This window comes from Cladophialophora carrionii, assembly GCF_000365165.1.
Source record: "Cladophialophora carrionii CBS 160.54 unplaced genomic scaffold supercont1.4, whole genome shotgun sequence".
Lineage (NCBI taxonomy): Eukaryota > Fungi > Ascomycota > Eurotiomycetes > Chaetothyriales > Herpotrichiellaceae > Cladophialophora > Cladophialophora carrionii.
Window position 1 is genome coordinate 1,415,665 of NW_008481829.1, and position 12,322 is coordinate 1,427,986.

The 12,322-nt window shown below is 55.2% G+C and overlaps 4 protein-coding genes across 4 annotated transcripts; 1 reads left to right on the top strand and 3 right to left on the bottom strand.

The window, feature by feature from the left end:
- Positions 1-648: 648 nt before the first annotated feature.
- Positions 649-2,457, top strand: G647_05181 (uncharacterized protein; the record flags this gene model as incomplete). The annotated part of the gene is made up of 2 exons (XM_008729513.1): positions 649-2,226; positions 2,287-2,457. The coding sequence occupies 2 exons, from the start codon at positions 649-651 to the stop codon at positions 2,455-2,457; spliced, it is 1,749 nt and encodes a 582-aa protein (XP_008727735.1).
- A 1,869-nt stretch (positions 2,458-4,326) lies between these two features.
- Positions 4,327-5,451, bottom strand: G647_05182 (uncharacterized protein; the record flags this gene model as incomplete). Its single annotated transcript, XM_008729514.1, has 1 exon — positions 4,327-5,451. One exon carries the CDS (start codon positions 5,449-5,451, stop codon positions 4,327-4,329), a length of 1,125 nt encoding a protein of 374 aa, XP_008727736.1.
- A 776-nt stretch (positions 5,452-6,227) lies between these two features.
- On the bottom strand, positions 6,228-9,175 carry G647_05183 (uncharacterized protein; the record flags this gene model as incomplete). Its single annotated transcript, XM_008729515.1, has 2 exons — positions 6,228-8,902; positions 8,956-9,175. 2 exons carry the CDS (start codon positions 9,173-9,175, stop codon positions 6,228-6,230), a joined length of 2,895 nt encoding a protein of 964 aa, XP_008727737.1.
- A 474-nt stretch (positions 9,176-9,649) lies between these two features.
- G647_05184 (uncharacterized protein) lies at positions 9,650-11,556 on the bottom strand (the record flags this gene model as incomplete). The annotated part of the gene is made up of 2 exons (XM_008729516.1): positions 9,650-9,943; positions 9,997-11,556. 2 exons carry the CDS (start codon positions 11,554-11,556, stop codon positions 9,650-9,652), a joined length of 1,854 nt encoding a protein of 617 aa, XP_008727738.1.
- Positions 11,557-12,322: the final 766 nt, after the last annotated feature.

A 12,322-nucleotide genomic window follows, 5' to 3' on the forward strand; every position in this document is an offset into this window, starting at 1 on the left:
TCCCAAAATGAGCTTCGACATTGTATGTTGCTGTAGCGGGCTAGATGCGGCGGATGACCAGAGCTCATTGCCATGGAAGGAGTCGGGCCGTATGTAGGAGAAAGAGAGGTATCGTGAAGCCACTGCTTTCATTGTGTGTACGACGTGACAGTCAACTGAGGATGAAATCAACCCAGCAGCCGCTACAGTAATTACCCCGCCGCACCCTCGGCCCCGCACGTCCACGACTTGCCCTTACGAGCCTTAGCGTGACCAGCATGACTAAGCTAAGGCTGGCCACGCAGCTCTCAACGCAGTAGCTACGGCGCAACATTCTCCCATGCAAACGCAAAGCGACTATTCCGTTCGGGGATTTTTGAGATTTGCTCAGATTTTCGACAATTGAAAAATGGCCGTGATCTCCGGATCGTGACCCTGGTTCTTATTGCCTCATGTCGGTCTTCCACGATCCCCAGACTGCCCAGACTATCGTCACGCCTAGTCTTTTGTTGGGGTGCCCGGTTCCATTTTTGGAATCCCAATGAAATTGGATCGTCGGAAGAACTTTTTATATCATGGCGTCCTTATATTGCTGGTCGGTCACAGAGACCAAGTCAGACACTTCATCCAGCACATTCACGGCGAGAAGTCTAGCAACACCCAGCAACCATGAGCATCGAGGTCCCCGTTTCTCCCGGCCACCATGACTGGCACTTTCCTGCCGGTCAACGGCTTGATTTCTTCCCGTCGAGCGTGCCGTCGTATGGACACTCGAGGAATTTGAGCAAAGACAACCCGGCACTACCTGAACTACCACTCTTCCTTGCCGCCAGATCGGTTGTCCTTGCTGATCCTCACAAAGTCGCCATCATCGACAAGACCAAGGACCAGAGCTTTACATATGTCCAACTTCTGAACGATGTAGCTGCATTGAAAGCTCAAATACAGCAACATTTGTCCGGCTACGATCCCACAGTTGCCAGCCACTCGGAAGAACCGAGGATAGCTTTCCTCGCACCTGCTGGATACGACTACGTTGTCACTCAATGGGCGGTTTGGGCGGCTGGAGCTGTCGCCGTGCCGCTGTGCACATCTCACCCGCTGAAAGAGCTCCAGTACACCATATCCGACTCCGATCCATCTCTGATACTCCTGCATCCGACATTCCAGAAATTCGAGGCTGGCCTGCAAGAACAAGCCGGGTCTGCCGTCCCGATCGTCCCCATTACGCCACTCACCGAAAGCTCGAAAAACTTCCCGTTCCTGCCGAGGTTCACAACATCCTTCCCTCTGTCACGACGAGCACTGATGATCTACACTTCGGGCACGACATCGCGGCCCAAAGGCTGCATTTCGACCCACGAAACCATCGTTTTCCAAGCACGGAGTTTAGTGGAAGCCTGGAAATATGATCGCTCTGATCACCTCATCCACGTCCTTCCTCTTCATCACGTCCACGGCATCATCAACGGACTGACTGCGACTCTTCTCGCTGGGGGTACCGTGGAGATGTACCCGAAATTCGACGCCAAGACGGTTTGGAGCAGGTGGTCGCAGAAGGGCTCATCGACCATGTTCATGGCCGTCCCGACCGTGTATTCGCGTCTGATTGACTATTTTGACACCAACATCCGCGGCACGGCCTCTGAGTCCACGGCGCGGGAAGGGGTTCAAGCTCTTCGCCTCATCGTGTCGGGTTCGGCGGCCCTTCCCATCGCCACGAAGCGCAAGTTCGAAGAAATCTCCGGACACGAGCTCCTCGAGAGGTACGGCATGACCGAAATCGGCATGGGCTTGTCCTGTGGTCTCGAGCGTGACCAGCGGATAGATGGGAGCGTTGGCTGGCCACTACCGGGCGTGCAAGTTCGACTGACCGAGGAGAAATCCGGTCGGGTCATCACCTCGTCGGGCCAGGACGAGTCCGGTATGATTGAGATCAGAGGGCCTAATTTGTTCTTGGAGTATTTCCGACGACCCGAGTCGACTGCCGAGTCCTTCACCAAGGATGGGTGGTTCAAGACTGGCGATGTGGCGAAACGAGAAGCCAACGGCGCTTATTTTATTCTTGGCCGTGACAGCGTCGATATCATCAAGAGCGGCGGGTACAAAATCTCGGCGCTGGAGGTCGAGCGAAAGATCCTCGGCAACGAGGCTTTGAGCCCTCTCGTCAGTGAGGTTGTCGTCGTTGGCGTTGAGAACGAGGAATGGGGCCAGCGAGTCGCCGCCGTGGTGAAGCTCAAGGACTCGGTAAGCTTGACTCGGTGCTACAATCCTGTTGGAAGAGGAAACCAGCTAATCAGCAAACAGGCGACTTCTACTGGCCTCGATCTCGCAACCCTGCGCAAACACCTAAAGGAAGACATGGCAGCATATAAAGTCCCGACCGTCCTGAAGCTTGTCGACTCGATCGAGCGCAACGCCATGGGCAAGGTCAACAAGAAGGAAATCCTTAAGCAGCACTTTGCACCAAAGGGGTGAAGTTGGCATGAAAGGGGGCTCGGCTCCAGGCGTCATGCTTGTCTTGTTAGACGGACACAGGCACCAAAGGCGCATGACTAGATGACTAGATGAACGTGGTAGATGTGGTTCACGCCAGGACGGACCATTCGCCGATCTGTACATATACAAAGATTACTCCAACATGTATCATCAGCACCGCAGGAACATGAGAACCGGCATTCTGCTTATGTGCTGGTCGTTCGCGTGACTCTTTTCCAAAACGAGCGTTGTGTGATGAGTATTCGTCCGTACGGAGCATTTACTTGTGATCTTCCTCTTGTTGGCAACCCTTCCCATAATGATCTCCTCCAGCACGGAGTACGGGTCTCCGTCTGTACGAGTACTTGGACAGCATACAACATGTACTTGTAACTCCCCCTCTGCTTTCCCGCCTCCTCCCCTCCAAGCTAGCCCACGACCCGACAATCTCACCGCACAACTCCCGTATCCGGAACCTGATTCTTCAAGGCATCAAGGCAGCATTCGAGTCAATCTCCCGATGCAACTCGGCACCAGCACACAGTACGAGTGCAGTCCTGTACCGTACCGTACACGGTAGAATATCTATTGCCGACCGACGAGAGTGGCCGCTCGCTTTCCGTCCAGTTAATTAATGGACAACGTACACTTTGTTCTTCCACCACAGCACTCGTAGTCCGGTCCGGTCACTTGCTTCTGGTCACCACTGATGCTTCGGGATATATGGATACATTGCGACATGATTATTTTCTTCTTTCTTCTTTCTGTCCCGCAGCTAGGTATTGGTGACCACCATGTTGTGTGCATCTGGTCTTACGAGGCACATTGCAGACCTAGTAACTAGGTATCACCGGGACACCGATATGATACGCCTCTTACTTAGATACTGACTTGGACTTGGACTTAATTAGCAGCCTACTGACACGACTCTGTGACTTGTTGGTCTATAGCTGGTAGGGTAGCTAGTACGAGTACGAATACAAGGTCTCTAGTCACGGACAGGGCAGGGGAGTAATTAGGCCTACGAGTGCAGATGCTGTGTTGTGTTGTGTAGGCATGTAGGCATGTAGGCACGTAAGTACACCACGGTAGGAGAGCAGCACGACACAGGGAACGACAGGACACGCATCCACTCGTACTATGTACTGTACACAACGTACTATCCCCGTATACGGAGTATACCTTGGAAAACCGCACATATTCATCTCCACCCTCATCTCTATCTTCGTGTAAACAATGAACCGGCGGCCGTGCACCCATGCCACCTACGGACTACTGCATCTCACTGCCATATGTCGCTTCACCCGTCGTCCCGCAAGGATGGACAAGTCACCTTGGCCAACCTAGATAGGACGTACCGGGTATGGCACACAGCCTACCACACCCGCAGGTGCCCTGTACAATGTACCATGTACTTACGGAGTACGGTCTCGACCAAGCACCAAGCACCAAGCACCAAGCAGAAGCCCGCGAATCTACTCGGTACCTCCGCTTCGAAACTCGTGCATCGGAAACGCGACATGGATTAATTGACTTTCGATGACTTTGGATCCGACGCGGGTTCCGATGCACGAGCACCTGCAGTGAGGGATCAGGTTGTGTGTATGTATGTATGTATGTATGCGTGTGGTACATACTGCTAGACTTGAAAGTCCGCATCAAGTGAGGGACACAGCACTGTACAGTAGTCTCCTCTACAGTAATCTCCTCTACTCTACCCCAGTGATGCCAATCCCCTCTTGTACAATTCGCTGAACGGTAAACGCTGGCATCTCTAACCGTACGTACTGTACTACTGTAGTTGACACCATGACGGTCCCACTCACTCAGTCACACTCCCTTCTTTCCGCACCTGCACTGCACCTGCACCTACATGACCCGCTGCAAGAACTTCCACTCATCCATGTCCTCCTCGTCCCCCTCATCGTGTTCTTCCGCTGCCCCTCCATCCCATGCACACGGCACGCGGACCTGGCGTGCCAGCTCCTGCGCCATCAAAACCGCCCCACGGAGCTGGCCCCTCGTGGCGCCCAGATTGACGCTCCCGAAGAAATGGCCCTTGGCCTGCGGCGCCACCCCGTCGGCCAGACAGCAGACAAACTCCAACATGCCGGTCTCGAGGTCGCCGATGATGGCGTTCTCGGCCAGCAACTCGCCGTAGATGCACTGGATGGCGAAATGGGTCAAGTCGCCGCCGGAGCACGACGACATGGTCGACACGACGCGCGGCGTGTGTCTGTCGTAGATGGTCTGGAACAGCGCCATGCCGCGGTTGAACTTGTCCGCGGGGGAGAGCCAGGGCGACGACCGCAGAGACGAGTCCCTCTGCAGCACGGTCGAGAGGGCTGGGTGGCTGGATTGGATGGCGCGGTGGAGAGTGAGCAGCGCGTTGATGGCGCGGGGGAACCCGACGAGCGTGCTGGCTTTGAGGCTTGCTTCGCGGATGTGCCGTGCTGTCGTGAGGAGGAGGTGGTGGTGGTGGTGGTCGTCGTCGTTCGTCCCCGATGCGCGAGCCACGTTCACTGCCAGGTAGGTCCACAGGTCGGCAATGAGCTTCTCCTTGTGGAATGCGAGGAGAAGGGCCGTGGTCAGGATGTACCATAATGAGGATAACGAAGGGGAGGGTGTCGGGTCTGTGTTGTCGGTAGCTGATTCTGCGGCGAATATGCTTTGTAGTTTTGCAAAATCGACCCGCTGCCGTGAGCGAGGCTTGCTGGGTTCGGATGGAGGAGATGAAACCGTCGTCGTCGACGAAGTAGCACTAGGTAATTCGGATGGAGGAGACGAAACCGTGGTCGACGAAGAAGAAGCAGCACTTGACGTTTCGAAACGGGCCGGCGAACCCGCCGTCTCCGCCGTCGTCCTCGCCGTCAACGATACAACCGTATCACTTGATATCTCGACGTCCACGCCATTCGCACAACGCGAGGCATCAATGCTCTGCTCGTCGTCCGAAATGGGAGGTGACGGTATCCGCGTCGATGGGTCGTGCATCTTATACGTACAAGGAGGCGGCGACGTCGCCTTCCATGCTCTGGCGAAAATGGTGAAGCCCTTTGTATGTGTCATGGGGGGCAGTGTCCGTGGGGTCTGGCCGGATAAGTACACCTAGGTATTCATCAATGGTAATGGTAGTGATGTGGCGGGTTGAGGTGTCTAATGTGGTTGATCAAAGGACAAAGGGTGTTGATGTGGTTCTAATGTAGTTGGTTTGGGGATAGAGTCACCAATGTGTTGCGTATGAAGAGAAATAAAGCAAGAGAGAAGGCAGAATCGTGAGTTTTATGATATCGTAGTGTACTGCATCTTGCGTTGTTGTTTGTATCCTGCCAAGCGAGGCGAATGGGAGACGAGGCCTGGATACTACCGCGTGAGCATCAGGCTGAGCGGCGAAGATAAGGGATGGCAGCCTTGACCCGATGCTCGCCTGCTCGACATCAGTCTACCGCACAGTGGCTTCAGAGTCAGGGTGATTCCTGACGGCCATTTAACAAGGCCCATATCAGCACTTCAGTGTGCCTCCGTGACGCAGTGTGAGGTGCTAAATGCTGGATCGCGCATCGCAAATCATTGCTCGGCCCGGATTCGGGGCGCCATGTCTTGCACCGTGCTGCGCCCGACTTTTCCCAGCAACGGTTCTCGGCCGCCAGAAGATCGACCGATCGGTCATAAAACAATAGCCGATCACGGGCATCCTCGGCGTGGTGTCCGCAGAGCCCAGAGCCTTGCAGCCTTGCTGTCTGTCTGGTTGCGTGCCTGGAAAGCGACGCTCAGATAGCCCATGCATCAACATCATCGCCCTCGTGGATAAACGGTTCATCAATCTGTTTGATGCCCAAGTCCCCGCAGAGCACGCATTGCTCAGCGACCAACCCGTCCAGCTCGGCCACCAGTTTCTGCCGCTGCACTCCAATACTCAAGCCCTGGTTGACCTCGGTCTGCAAATCCTTGATGCGCTTCCTCTTGCTGGTCCCCGAACTCTCCAGTACTCGCTTGCCAAGACAGTCGCTGTGAAACGCATGCTGACACGGAAACACAAAGAACTGCCGGCTCAGCACCGGGAGCGTACAGATCCAGCACCTTTCTCCGGCTTCGACAATGGCATAGCGACGATCCAATGCCGCAATCTCCGCTTTGATTTGCTCCGCCGTGTGCTGTGATATGTCCATCTCCTGTTTCAGATTGTCGATATGTCGGGAGTACTCCTCGAGTGCCTCACAGATTTCTTCCCGGAAGTCGTCGATGACGACAAAGTCCGGGAAGAAAGGGATCAGGTCCTCAATTTTGAGGAGCTCACACCGCTTTAGGAAGCTGATGGCCTCCTTGATAGACGACGCCTCCTTGATCTTCTTCTCCGCTATGAGCAGCCACAGTCTCTTCCGCAACTTGTCATTGTCTTCTAGCCGATCCGCGACAATTGCAGCCAAGTCAATATCGTCATGTTGCAGCGCGAGTTCGACTGCTTGCTGAAACTGCCCCATGGCACTGTAGATGTGTACGCACGATTGGACCCGATTGTGTTGAATGCACAGCCGGAGAGCAAAATCAGCATCGTAGAAAGGCGGAGACGGCTGGCTCTCGAGATAACCCAGGAGCATATTTTCCGACGCCGACGGATGCGACGCCATGATCGAGATAAGGGCGTTGTGCACCGACGCCGGTACCTCGAAGTTGTTTGTCACTACGAAGTTCAAGTATCGCACCGCTTGGTTCTGCGTCAACGGAACGTCGGCATTTTCGTTGTAGCTGAGGAGTGCTGGGATCAGCTTCTGCGGATCGATGTTGCTCCTTCGCACGAGGATCTCCACCAGTCCTGTCGCAACGTGGGCCATGAGCACATTGCTATACCGATAGAATGTTTCTGGGTTGCTCTGCTTGTTGAGCACCGACAGTGCCTCGTTCCACTTTTCTCGTTGTACCCAGTACGACAGGACGTAGTCGTAGTCGGTGATGGTGTTGGCGAAGAAGAGCAACTCATCTTCTCGGTCGTGGCTAGAAATGACTTCATAGACTGTCTGTGCGTCGAGATCGGACTTGTGTCTGGTCACGAAGTCCTGGAACTCGCCTCTGGTCTTCTCAAGGTCTCGCTTCGCTCCGCCGGCATCGGTATCCTCGAGCAGCTCCGCCTTGGTTGCCACCATATCGTCCAAGGAATTCAGCTTGGCCATGAATATCTGGACAAGCCACGTCGCTATCATGACCCGTTGCATGACCGAGGACTTCTTGTACGAGCCCAGTTTGGCCGTCAAGTACTTTCGCAGGGCATCTTCTTGCCCGTTATCGATCAATGACAGGCAGACCTCTTCAAACGCCTTGCTGCTCTTGCCCCATACCCCTGCTGCCTCGAGGTACTGGCCTTTGCTCGACAGGAAATCGCCGGAAGCGGTCGCAACCGAATCTTTCTGTGCCGCTCCCTTGGCATACCGGAGAGCAGCATCGTAGTCTTGTTGTTGCAACATGATTTTCCAAATGTCCCGCTCCTCGTCGTTGGCCACCACCTCGAATATTTCTTGCGTCGTGAACAGCCAGTAGGTGTTCTTCTTCTGGTCTGCCACCAATCCTAGAGCACTCTGACCGGGCTCTAGGACGGTCTGGTCGTAGACGACGCTTCCGTCAAGCCGGTTGACGGCAACGATCCGGCCCTCGGCAAGGGCCAAAACGTGCCATTGTGATAAGACGGCAGAGACGATGGGGTCTTGGATCAGTTTCCGACCTCCACGTGCAGATATCGTCTCTGGAAACACAGAGCGGGGATGTAGCTTGGACTCGCTGAAAATCTTGCTGCCTAGAGCGGATGACGCAGGTGAGGTCGACAGCTTGCCGGTGAGCACGCCCTGAGAGTACAGCCAAGCGAAGCCGCGAGACGACTCGCCGCCAGCGTCCTGCGATTCAGGCGATACGGACAAGGACGAGGGCGCATTTGCCGTTGCGCCAGTCGTGTCATGCACGACGGGTGCTTCTTTCGAGAAGAGGTCCGCATAGATCGACGCTGAGCCTTCTTTCCCCCGGCCGCTCGTCTTGCCGATCCAGTGGCACAGTCGTGTATGCGATGCCACTATGACCCTCCGCACGTCGGCCTTGCCATCGATGGTCTCTGCCCAAAGGCCCGTCACGGCACCGTCTGGGATCTTCCACACCTGCGTGCAGTACCGTTCCTCGCGCCTGTAGAATTCCGACGCCGGCTCAATGTATATCTCGTAGACGTTGCCGTCCGTGCCCCCGACCAGGATCTCTCGGGTAGACGCGGTTGGTTGGGAGGGATTCCACGCGATTGACTCAATAGACACGCCCTTTAATCTCGACAGGGCTTTGGGCTGCTTTGACTGGCTATGGAGGTAGAAGTTCTCGCCCAGGGTGGTCGAAATGATCAGATGAGACGCCGAAGGGTCGAGGAATAAACGGCGGATGAGACCGACCTCGCTCGTCTTCTTGGGGAGGTCGACGTCTGCGATAGTCAGCTGTCTGCCTGCCCACGATGGGATGCGGGAACCACCAGACCATCAATGTCCGCGGGACTCTCTAGATCTATGCGAAGAATGCGGCCCGTCGCAAGAGCAAGGATCAGGACATTGTTGGCAACCTGACCAGCAACAAAGTCGGAAGCGATGTTGAACTGCAGCTGCACCCGTTCGACGTTGAAGATGGGCAGCGTCGTCTCGACTCCGTTGCCTGACCCCGGGCCAGGAGCCACGTAGCCTGCGTCAAGATCGAGCGCCATCGCGCCGCCGGGGTCGATGTCAACGCATTGCGACTCCCTTGCCACAGTCGATGAGATGGTGGTCGTGGTCGTGGTCGTGGTCACGGTCGCGATTCAAGCGAGGGATTGCGAAGTTGAGCTCGAGTCCCGCAGCCGCTGCGTCATTTCAATCGCCTTGCAATTTAATCATCGGGTGAGACCAACGTGAGGGCTCAATGAATTGAATCCACTGGCTTGTGGCTGCACCTCCCAGGCCACTTATATTGTCATATCTAAATGCTCAGAAACAGTCAAGCATCTTCTATTTCATCATTCAAGTAAACGTAGCCAGTGTACCGAAGGCATGGTTGCGTGATTACCGCCAAAGACCGCCAGTTCGCTCCCCCGAGACGCCATCGCTTGCTAATGTAGAGATTGAAGCCAGCCAACAACCACAATGTCGTTCTTCGTCACAAGCACATTAACCCCGGCCAACTACTCTTGTTCCAAGTCCCTTTACTTTGCCGCAAATCTCGACCTCGCTCTCAAGTTCGCACCCCATTGCCACAGGACAAAGACACCAATAATGCCACCCACGGTCAACCCACCAAGCAAGCTGACACCACGGCCGACACCCAGATTGTGGAACAACGGGCGGGAGAAGTGAATCGCTGCGGCGGCGATGGAAGACCGCGCGAAGTCGTTGCCGGCGAACAGCGAAGCCGCGTATTGAGGATAGGTCAGATTGATGTACAGGAAGATGCACTGGAAGAGGATGAAGATGCCGATGGTGAAGACGACAACGCCCAGCTGAAACAAGAGTTAGCATGGCTTCAAACGAAAGGAGAAGGATTCGAACTTACAGTCGGCACGATCCAATGAATCTTCGGCGAACTGTCGCCCGTCCAAGCGAACCAGAACAGGCCGATGGGCAGCAGGAATGTCGCAGGAAGAGCAGGTATCAGCCGTCTCTCCGGCTCTCCCAGTCCCCTTGTCCGAACTTCAGGCTCGAACACCCAGTAGAGGTAGGCCACGTAACATGCGATAGCGATGCTGACGCCCACAGAGATGGACAAGAAGATCAGACCGATCTCTCCCATGTTCATTCCATACCCACGCGTGGCCTTGCCTGGGTTGCCATTTGCGTAGACCAGCGGGAATACCTCAAAGAAGGAGTAGAAGATACTGTACATCAAGGCCGTGTAGAGCGACGTGAACAAGACAGCCGGGTCGAGGATGTTGATCTGAGCAGGGCGCCACAAATTGCCAACCACAACTTCATTGACGGTCAATTTCTCCTGATCAATCTCACCCTGGGACTTCAGGTTGGCATTGCCAGTCAATTTTCGGAGTCGTGCGGCGCGGCGGAGCAGGATGTTGGCCGAGGACGTCTCGGGAAGCAGGAACAAGAGGGAGACGTACACCGGGCCTGCGAGCCAGAGGATCTCCCACAATGACCAATGCCAGTTCGTGGCGGGGACAGAGAAGCCGCTGATTATCGGCCCCAGAGCAGGTCCCGCTGTAGCGAAGGCTGCCCATCCGGTCAGGAAATAGGGGAGCTTGAGGAGTGAGTAGATATCACCAATCGACGCGCCGCCCGTCGCGAGACAAGGACTGCCGAAGAAACCTTGCAGGAATCGCAGAACGATGAGGCCGGGGAAGCTGCTGACAAGGGCGGTGGGAATGCAGAGTGCCACAAAGATGCCCAGCGTCACCATATACGGGGGATTTCGCCCAATGACAGGAATCTCGGACAAGGGTGACCATATCAAAGGCCCGATCCCGTAACCGAGAACGTACATCGACAGACCTAGCGCGGCGACGTTCGGCGAGATGCCCATTTTCTCGACAAGGTAGGGTTCCGAGGGCGTGAATATGGCCGAGCCCATATAGACAGCCAGCGTGTAGAGGTAAATCTGCAACACAACGGTGGCTTTCTTGCCTTGAGACCAGTTCTGCGGATTTTCCGGGTCGTCTGTCGAGTACCAGTCTACGAGAATGACACCATCCGATGTGACTTGAGGGGCAATAGCCCTGCTGGGCTGACTCTTCAGAGTCTCTTGTCGCGTTGCGTTCGTGTAGGCTTGCTCCAAGTCGGCGCGCGTGTTGACTTGACTGAGCTCTGGCCTGGTCATGATCTTCGAGAGTGTGCGGTCTGACGGCGCCATCGACTCCCGATCAGCGGCGGTCCTGGCTTTATCGAGGCTGCCAGCATCATCCGACTCGTCTTCGAGCTTCTTTTCTAGGTCCTCTGGTATGCGTTCTCTGGCTTGTGGCTGCGGCACTGTGCTGGACTTGTCGAACTGCTGATATGTGTCGGGGAGGACATAGCCGGCTTTCTCTTCGGGGTATTGAAGGTATTTGTTCTTGGTGATGTACCGGATGATTTGGCCCACAGGGGCATCCCGGAGAATCGCGGACATGATCAGTGGTGGTTAGCGGTGGCCTATGTCGATATGGGTCTGAGTCGAGAAGAGGGAATCGAGTAGGGGTTGATGGTCTTTGACGACGACGAGGTGTTGAATCACCAAGGTGATTGTATGAGTGTGAGGCAGTAGATGTGATGAGGAGATCAGATGGGACGAGACTCGGGAGGGTGCTATTATACATCTTCCCGTACGGAGTACAGAGCCTTTAGAATCCCAAAGTAGCATCAACACGGACTCATTGTGCATGGTGGAATCAAGCCATGACTCTCCAGCCGGACGCACGGGTTTTGCAAGCATGCATGCATGTTGCGATCTCCGCCGCCCAGATTCTGAATAATCACCAATGCAGAATGGAAGAGGCAAGGCGCAGAAGATGGGACTCGGCCTTGAGCTAGAAGCTTCGTTTACGCACGGAGGGCCAGGGAGGGTCCGGTGGTGACCCATCGTAAACCCAAGCAAGTGGCAGGGGACCGAACGACGACGTGATGCGCGAAATTCTTTCCCATGACAGCAACACAGTTGGGAGCACGCCAAATTCGACCGAAGACAGGAGGAAGAAAGCTTGAGTCGGAGGACAAAGTGATGGGAGCCACAACATTCTTCCGCCGCGGGAAAGACAGCAACGCGCGAGAAATGGCGAATGAGAACGCATGGGAAAACGAAATGGCGTCGCTGCCCTCTCGTAACGCCGTCGTGACCGTCACACGCCGGCGAGGCAATGACGACGGCCAAGAGGTTTTGTAAGCAAGCCACCGAAATG